The sequence below is a fragment of the Orycteropus afer genome, unplaced genomic scaffold, assembly GCF_000298275.1.
Source record: "Orycteropus afer afer isolate SDZICR_OR568_19922 unplaced genomic scaffold, OryAfe1.0 scaffold00542, whole genome shotgun sequence".
Classification (NCBI taxonomy): domain Eukaryota; kingdom Metazoa; phylum Chordata; class Mammalia; order Tubulidentata; family Orycteropodidae; genus Orycteropus; species Orycteropus afer.
In genome coordinates, this window is record NW_006922129.1 from 236,805 (window position 1) to 245,690 (window position 8,886).

The following is an 8,886-nucleotide window of genomic DNA, read 5'->3' on the forward strand; positions in this document are numbered from 1 at the left end:
GGCTGTCTGAGTGAAAAAACGCCTCTAGCTCCAGTGGGCCGGGAGCAGGAGGCAGAGCTGGACCCAAAGGTTGAGGGGCTTTCACCCAGCCCCTAGAGCCTGGCATTTTGAACTTGGACTTAAAGCCTCCAAATTGTAAGAATAACTCCTGTTTGTTTAAGCCATCCCATTTGTGAGTATATTTCTTGTCAGAGCAGCACTAGGGAACCAGAACAGTTCCCCATCTCAGGGATGACCCCAGCTGCCATAAACAGGCAGGAGTTCCCCTGACATGTCCCCCACATTCAAACATAACCAGTATGGAAAGGTTGAGGCACAGATGTTCACCAATCCCCCCTCCCGCACACCTGGCCCTGTGCTAGGCAAAGAGACTTCAGGGATGAATCGGACCAGTCCCTGCTCTTGTGGTATCACCACACCCTGTTGGGGAGACAGACCTGGACCCATACAAGGAGCACACAGTGTGCTCAGAACCGTATCTGAAAATTTCAGAGAAATCTTCCCAGAAGAGGTGACACAGACTGGATTTTGAAGGTTGAGTAGGAGTTGGCTATGTGGGCAAGGGCACTCTAAGCAGAAGACACAGGTTTGGAGGTGTGAAAATACATGGACTGGACAGAAAATCAGAAAGGAACTGTGGCTTCATTGTAGTTTTGGTATAGAGGAACAAGGAGAAGAGTGAGCAGAAGCCAGGGTGTGGTCCAAACCCCAAACCAAACTCACTGCCATTGAGTTGATTCTGACTCATAGCAGCCCCCATTGGGTTCCCAAGGCTGTAAATCTTAATGGAAGCAGGCCGCTTCATGTTTTCCTCCTGTGGCGCAGCTGGTGGGTTCAAACCACTGACCTTTTGGTTAGCAGCCGAATGCCTTAACCACGACACCAGCAGAGCTCCTCAGGGTATGGTAGTCCTCGACTATTAGACCGAGTGCTTGAACTTCCTCCTAAGGCTGGTGGGGAGCTCTGGAGGCTTCCGAGCAGGGGAGTGACACTGGTAGCTTTGAGTTTGAAGATGATCCCTTTGAATTCATCACAACCAGGGGGCTGATACAGTTGGGCTCCCTAGGTTGAGGCTGAGGGTGGGTGAAAGAGGTGATTTTGAGCCTGGGGGGCTGGGGAGGAGGTGGAGGCTCAGGCCTGGGAAGAAAGGGTCCAGCACCCCGGGAACAACTTTGGCCTTGATGAGACCTGATTCAGCTGAACAAAGCCGGGGAGGGGGACTTGCCGGCTCACTGCTCTTGAGGTAACCATTAATCCTTCCCCTGGGGGAATCCAGGAGCTGGTCCCTTGAGGGGCAGATCCTTGAAAGAATGGAGGCACAAGCAGAGACGAGCTCAGCACCAGGACTGGGGGACCAGAGGGCCCTAATTGACAACCCTGCTGACATTCTGGTCATTGCTGCATACTTCCTGCTGGTCATTGGTGTCGGCTTGTGGGTGAGGGAACTCAAGGGGTGCTGATGGCCTCTGAGGCCTGGGGGGAATGTCTCAGGAAGATCTCCTGGTGGGGGTGGGGGCAGGATGCCTGGATTTTGGGAAGAGGAACTGAGGTTTGGAAGGCAAGCTGGTGTCTACAGCACCCCAGGGAAGCCCAGGATTGAGCTGGTTGAGGGGGGTCAGTGGATTGCCATCAGGGTCAGCATTCAAGATGAGGCCTCTCTGTTCCCCTGTCCACATTTATGACTGACCACCAGCCCATATCCCAGGTCTCCAGGAAAGTCAAGGCAAATCCAACCAAAACTCAGGGTGATTGGGAGGAGGTGGGGTGCGGGGATATCAGGGGAGCAAAGCGTTGGTTACTTTTCAGTCAGAAACAAGACTGAGGAACATGTTGGGGAGGCTAATGATGTCCCAGGATGGGCCCTGAGCCCAGCTCTTCCTCCCTCTCGGTCCCCAGTCCATGTGCAGAACCAACAGAGGCACCGTTGGAGGCTACTTCCTGGCGGGGCGAAGCATGATGTGGTGGCCGGTAGGCAGAGCTGAGCTGTGCAGCAGGGAGGGGAGGCCGAGGGAGGCAGCCTGACTCACCCCACCTCTGGCCACCCAGGTTGGGGCCTCTCTCTTCGCCAGCAACATTGGCAGCGGCCACTTTGTGGGCCTGGCAGGGACCGGTGCAGCAAGTGGCTTGGCTGTGGCTGGATTTGAGTGGAATGTGAGACCCCCTTTTTGTCAGTAACTCTGCCCCCAGTCAGAACCCATGGGAGGGCCATACCGGGGGCAGCTTCAGGCAGCGGGATGTGAGTGAGACTGGCATTGGGGCTTTCCATTGCGGGCTGGGGTTGGACTGGGGTGTGTGTGTCACAGTGTCCAGCCCAGGTGGGAGATGTACAAGATGACTATGTTCAGGGGAAGGGTAGATCCTGCCCCTGACTTGCTGTGTGACCCTGGAAGAGCCACTCCCCTGCGGACCTTGATTCTCTCCTCTCTAAAGCAGGGTGAGTGGCCTAAAAGATAGCGCAGCATTTCTTATATCTGATGCTCTTTGAAGCTGTGGCCTGTGAGGACCCCTGGGCCTAATCAAAGGCCCTTACTCTGAAGAGGAAATGAAGCTCTGGGACTGAGGAGCATCTTGGAGGCTTGGGGACATCAGTGCTTTGAGCTCAGGGCTTCCTGGAGGAGGAGGCCTCTGAACTGAGCCTTGAAGGACAGAAGTCTTGGGAGGGTTCAGAGGAAAAGGGATACAAGACTAGGGGCCGGTTGAGGAGTCTGTTCTCAGGGGCAGGAGTGTAAGACAGAAACCGTCCTGGGGGGGTACTGGCTAAGGGTCATGGAGACAAGGAGGGCTCTGGTTTAGGGCCCAGGAAGGGGTCAGGACCCTATCCCTGAATGTCCAGGACTGAGGACCATCGCCTGCAGTTGCGCCCTTCGGGCCCCAGGCGCGTTGGGCCTTTCCTCTTGTCTCGGAGTAGCAAGTTCACGAAGGTCTCTCAGACCCTTCAGATGGGGAGCGCGAGGGGGCGCTCATAGCAGGGACCCAAGCCCCGCGCCACCCCAGCGGCCGCGCTGTGCCCGCAGGCGCTGTTCGTGGTGCTGCTCCTGGGCTGGCTCTTCGCGCCCGTGTACCTGACCGCGGGCGTCATCACGATGCCGCAGTACCTGCGCAAGCGCTTCGGCGGCCACCGCATCCGCCTCTACCTGTCAGTGCTCTCGCTTTTTCTGTACATTTTCACCAAGATCTCGGTGAGCATGCGTGGCGGGAGGGGCGGGACTCTGGAGATGGGCGGGGCCACCGAGAGGCGGTCTTTAGAGAGAATTGACGGAGTCTTCGTGGAGCGATAGCTAAGCACTTGGCTGCCAATGAAAGGTTGGCGGCTCGAACCCACTGGCCGCTCTGAGGGAGAAAAGACCTGGCTCTCTGCTTCCGTAAAGATTTCAGCCTCGGAATCCCTAGGGGGCAGCTACACTCTGTCCTTCAGTGTCGTTGTGAGTCGCTCTCACCCGAGGGCGCACAACAACCGAGCCTTGGAGAGGGCGGGGCTCAGGCACTGTATGGAGGCGGGGCCTGGAGGGAACGGGTCACTGGGGTCACGGCCACAGGAGTGGGACCTGGGAAAGCCAGGACGTCGCAAAATGAGGGAGACTTTGAGAGCATGGTCATATAGGGATGGACCTGGGTCCCTGCCCTGGCCCCTGGGTCCTGCCTTGAGCGCTGACTCCCTCCCCCAAGGTGGACATGTTCTCCGGAGCCGTGTTCATCCAGCAGGCGCTGGGCTGGAATATCTACGCCTCAGTCATCGCGCTCTTGGGCATCACCATGATCTACACGGTGACAGGTGGCCGCGGGAGGGGTTTAGGGAAGGGAACGGGGCTGGGAGACGCGCTTGGAGCCCTGGAGATGTGGGCAGGTTTGGGGGGCTCGTCAGAGGAAAGCTGGGAGGCGAAGTTCTAAAATGTGACGTGGTCCAAGTAGGAGGGGGGCTTAAACCTTTGGAAAGAAAAACCGCCTCCTCTTGTCCGGCTTGAATTCGACTGGAAGTTTGGGCACTGAGTGCGTGGTGCGCTTCGGAGTAGGGCCCGAGGAGAGAAGATCCCGCAGCTTCTAAACTCCCAGGAGGGCAGCGGACTTAGCCAGACATTGGGATCTCCAGCCAAACCCAGGGAGGTCCAAGGGTTCCATGGTGGAGCCTGAGAGCAGGCATTGGACAAGAGTGGGCGTGGCCTGGTGCCAGTGGCGGGTTTGAGGGGTGCGGCCTGGGGATGGGACAGAACTGAGAACTGGACCCTCCTCTTAAATAAACAAGACAACCAGGGCCCAGAGGGCAGCATGCAGTGGGGGTGTTGCACGTGGGTGCCTGGCCATGGGGGCGCCATTGGAACCTAAAATTCAGCCCATCTCTGCTCACCAGGCCTCTTGGTGCCTGGGCACGTCAGTCCAGAGAATGGGCCACCGTTTTGGTATTTGTTCTTCAGGAAGAGGCACCTTTTTCAAATTTGCGCAGACACGGTATGATGAGGAGCTGGGCTCTCCCCACTGACCCAGGCCCGTTGCAGGAGGGCTGGCAGCGCTGATGTATACGGATACCGTGCAGACCTTCGTCATTCTCGGGGGAGCCTTCATCCTTATGGGCTACGGTAGGGGGCGCAGCCAGTTTATTTTTGGAGGGGGGCAGGGGGGAGCCAGAGGTCGAGGGTCGCAGAGCTCTCAGTCCTGGAGCAGGGACGTCGTGCGTCTCTTAAGTTCCGGGGAGGGCCTTGGCGTGGGCGTTGGAGCCTCTGACTGCGTCGCTCTCACAGCTTTCCACGAAGTGGGCGGTTATTCGGGGCTCTTCGACAAATACTTGGAGGCAGTGACGTCGCTGACAGTGTCCGAGGACCCTGCGTTGGGCAACATCTCCAGCTCCTGCTATCGACCCCGGCCTGACTCCTACCACTTGCTTCGGGACCCAGTGACGGGGGACCTGCCGTGGCCTGCGCTGCTTTTGGGGCTCACCATCGTCTCGGGCTGGTACTGGTGCAGTGACCAGGTGCGAGGCCAGAGCCCGGGCCCCGGGCGGGGCTGCGGCACAGCCAGAACCTCTGAATGGAGCTGAGATGGTTGGAACCTGAGCGCTTCCGGCGTGGCTAGTTGGAGGGTGTGCTCTGAGCAGGCAGGACCTAGGCCCGGGGAAGCAGCTATCGGCGGGGCTAAGCGAGCTGGAATCGAATCCAAGGGGGCAGGGTCTGAGGATGGAGGTGGACTGGGGCCCCAGCTGAGCCAGAGGCGCGGCCCGAATAGGTAGCGCGAGTTGAGGCAAAGCGTTTAAGTGTGGGCCCTGGACATAAGGTGGTTGAGCGCACCCCCTCGCTCGCAGGTCATAGTGCAGCGCTGCCTGGCCGGGAAGAACCTGACCCACATCAAGGCGGGCTGTATCCTGTGCGGCTATCTGAAGCTGATGCCCATGTTTCTCATGGTCATGCCAGGCATGATCAGCCGCATCCTTTACCCGGGTAATGCCCACATCCCCGTCCCGACCCCTGTGCGCCACCCAGCCTCTTTTCCGTGCAATGATCCAAGTGCCTGTCTCCCATTTCCGTTGCCGCCCTAACCTAAGAGAATCCGGTCGCCTGGCCCCGCCTTCCACCAAGGGTCCCATCTCCTCTCTCAGAGCCTTCATAGTCCCCACTTCTGGGATCCTAGTCCCCCACTCAATCCCCCTTAGCCGCGTCGTGGCCTCTTTCCCGCAGACGAGGTGGCGTGTGTGGTGCCCGAGGTGTGTAAACGCGTGTGTGGCACCGAGGTGGGCTGCTCCAACATCGCCTACCCGCGGCTCGTGGTGAAGCTCATGCCCAATGGTGAGTGCCGGTAGCCGGGCCCGGCCTACAGGCGCGGGGACGCGGTCGAGACTGTCGCCGGCAGGGGGCGCCCCTCGCCGAGCCCGCGCCGCCAGGCTGTCCCGGGCCTCACGGCTCCCTCGGCCCGCAGGTCTGCGCGGGCTCATGCTGGCGGTCATGCTGGCGGCGCTCATGTCCTCGCTGGCCTCAATCTTCAACAGCAGCAGCACGCTTTTCACCATGGATATCTACACGCGCCTGCGGCCCCGCGCCGGCAACCGCGAGCTGCTGCTAGTTGGACGGTGCGACCTCGGCCCCCCTCCCCCGCCTTCCTGCCCCTGAAGCATCCCCGGAGAGGGGCAAGAAGCCCCCGCGGTGTCACGGGAAGTGGGGGAGCCGTGGGTGAAGGCTCCGCACGGCCGCCCCCTCGCAGGCTCTGGGTGGTGTTCATTGTGGCTGTGTCGGTGGCTTGGCTGCCCGTGGTGCAGGCGGCGCAGGGCGGGCAGCTCTTCGATTACATCCAGGCCGTCTCCAGCTACCTGGCGCCGCCCGTGTTCGCCGTCTTCGTGCTGGCGCTCTTTGTGCCCCGCGTCAACGAACAGGTGAGCGTGCGTGGGCGTCGCGAGGCCGCGCCAGGGCTCGCGCACCCCGACGAGGCTCTATACCCTGCAGGGCGCCTTCTGGGGACTGATCGGCGGCCTGCTGATGGGCCTGGCGCGCCTGATTCCCGAGTTTTCCTTCGGCTCGGGCAGCTGCGTGAGGCCCTCGCGGTGCCCGGCGCTCCTCTGCGGGGTGCACTACCTCTACTTCGCCATTGTGCTGTTCGTCGGCTCGGGCCTCCTCACCCTCGCGGTCTCCCTGTGCACGGCGCCCATCCCGCGCAAACACGTAAGCGCCTGCCTCCACCTAGGCCCCTCTCCTCCCTCCACACCCCCACAAGGCCCAGTGCGGCGGCGACCCGGTGAATTTCTCTTTGAAGCCTGGCTGGGAGTCCAGTTTGTTTTCTTTTCAGAGCCAAGACAACGTTTTATTTACTTCAAATATCATTTATTTAAGGTGTTTTTGGTAGAAAGGTGGGCTGAAGACGATTGTGGGAGACATCACAATCTTCTCTGGGGATTAAAAGTGCCCCAGAGCCAATTCCTGGCATGGTCTTTGGGACTCAAAACATAGGATTTGGTTCGTGGCTGAGACGGAGGGACCGAGTGCCATGTGGAAAGCCCACAAAGGGCCTGGTCTGGTGCTGCTGCTAGGCTGGCACCCAAGGGAAGGGCTGAGTGCCAGCAGGGCAAGCGCTGGGCCTGGAAGGACGGGCAGGCTCCCACAGGGGAGACCTCAGAGGCAGGAGGCAGGAACTGTGAGCAAACACCCACAGGAAGGAAAACTGTGTTATCAAGACCGTACCCTAGAGTCTCAAATACCACCATCCTGGGTGTAGACAGAGGACTTGGGGTGATGAAAGGGGAGGAGAACAGGGCCTGCATCTTTAAATACCTCACTGATGAGCTTGGCGTTAGCCTGGGGGCAAAGGGAAGCCAGGGAAGGTCAAGTTTAAATGGACTGACCGAGGCTAGGTGTGCTGGGGGCACAGAGGGAAGTCTGGGAGGGCTGCTTGGCCAGTGTGGACAAGAGTTAGAGACCCAACCCCCACCTGGTCCCTGCCCCTCCCCAGCTGCACCGCCTGGTTTTCAGTCTGCGGCACAGTAAGGAGGAGCGGGAGGACCTGGATATGGATGAGGAGCTGGCCGGCCCATCGTCACCCCCTGTACAGAACGGGCACCCAGAGCGCGCACTGGAGATGGAGGGTAAGGCACTGCCGGAGGCAGCGGGGCCGGGGTACCCGCGTTCCGTTCTGCTAACTAACTGCCCGGCCACCACCTCTCCCAGAGCCCCAGGCCCCGGCCCCAGGCCTGTTCCGGCGGTGCCTGCTTTGGTTCTGTGGAATGAGCAGGGGTGGGGTGGGGAGTTCCCCACCCCCTACCCAGGAGCCGCCCGCTGCAGCAGCCAGGTGGCTGGAGGACATCAGTGAGGACCCCAGCTGGGCCCGTGGAGTCAACCTCAACGCCCTGCTCATGATGGCTGTGGCCGTATTCCTCTGGGGCTTTTACGCTTGAGGCAACTGTGGTTGGGCACAGTGAGCCACCACCAACCAGGCCAGGAGCAGCTTCGCAAGGAGTTGGGGGAGCAGGGGGTGCGGGGACCCACCAGAAGAGGGTGGGGCAGGAGCAGGGGAAGGCCCTGGTTCCCCTTCTCTCAACCTTGTCTCGGCTCGGGGCCCAGTCTACCCGACTGGCTGTCGCTTCCCATAGGACCTTGGCCCACCAGCCACAGCGACTCCCCGAGACAAAAATAAAACTGCCTTCACATGTTGTGCTGTAGCCAAAGCGTCTGTGCTTGTGGGTCCTGGCCCCCGGCCTCATTCTGAGCCGCTCACAACACCTTCTTCTCTGGACACGGCAGCCATGTGGCCCTCCATTCATCCACCTCCAGCTGGTGCTTCTCAGTGTTCCAGCCAGCATCCCTCAGTCCTGGGGAGAGCATGTGGGGTGCTGTTGGGTCTGTGGGGGAAGAGACTCTGGCCTGACTCTGGGGAGGGGGACAAAGAGAGGCACAGGCCAGCTCGGGCTTCGTGCGCTACTTGGGCTCCTGCCGCTGCTGGGTGACCTCTGGCAAGCTCTCTACCTGCCCTGAGCTCATAAAATGAGGCTAAAACATCTGGTTGCAGGAAGGATTCACTGAGACAGTACACGGGTAAGAGCTGGCATGGAACAGGTGCTCATAAAAGATTATCTTCAATAAATGGGAGTATGCACCCCCCTGTCCCCCAAATTTCTCAGTGCCAACCCGGATTAGACAGAATGTCAACCCCGATGCAGCCCGAGAGACCAGCCTAACCTCCCCATCCTACAGACAGGGAAACTGAGGCCAGAGCTAAAGTCTCTGGTCACAGAGAACCCAGGGCCCCTGGGGAGAAGGCTGAGGGATATCACCTTTCAAGAACTTTGGGAACAGCTTGTCCAACACTTGGTGTGTCTTCTTGACAGTGACCCAGCTATCTTTCTCAGGACCTGGGAGGGAGGGTGGCAGAGACAGCAGCTCTCTGAGCTTCAAGTGGGAGAGAAGGTCCTCCCTCCCC

The 8,886-nt window shown here is 59.8% G+C and overlaps 2 protein-coding genes across 2 annotated transcripts in view; one reads left to right on the forward strand and one right to left on the reverse strand.

The window, feature by feature from the left end:
- Positions 1–1,340: 1,340 nt before the first annotated feature.
- SLC5A2 (solute carrier family 5 member 2) lies at positions 1,341–7,864 on the forward strand. Its single transcript, XM_007955817.2, has 14 exons — positions 1,341–1,436; positions 1,897–1,968; positions 2,047–2,151; positions 3,015–3,179; positions 3,667–3,772; positions 4,491–4,571; positions 4,734–4,963; positions 5,291–5,426; positions 5,664–5,771; positions 5,902–6,052; positions 6,184–6,352; positions 6,423–6,638; positions 7,423–7,555; positions 7,638–7,864. The coding sequence occupies exons 2-14, from the start codon at positions 1,900–1,902 to the stop codon at positions 7,862–7,864; spliced, it is 1,896 nt and encodes a 631-aa protein (XP_007954008.2). The 5' UTR covers positions 1,341–1,436; positions 1,897–1,899.
- Positions 7,865–8,180: 316 nt separating this feature from the next.
- RUSF1 (RUS family member 1) overlaps positions 8,181–8,886 on the reverse strand; it is a 12,315-nt gene continuing 11,609 nt past the window's right edge. Inside the window, exons 10-11 of the mRNA XM_042782962.1 lie at positions 8,741–8,818; positions 8,181–8,278 (exon numbers count right to left, since the gene is read on the reverse strand). Of these exons, the coding sequence (XP_042638896.1) occupies positions 8,181–8,278; positions 8,741–8,818 (176 nt within the window). The remainder of the gene's footprint in view (positions 8,279–8,740; positions 8,819–8,886) is intronic.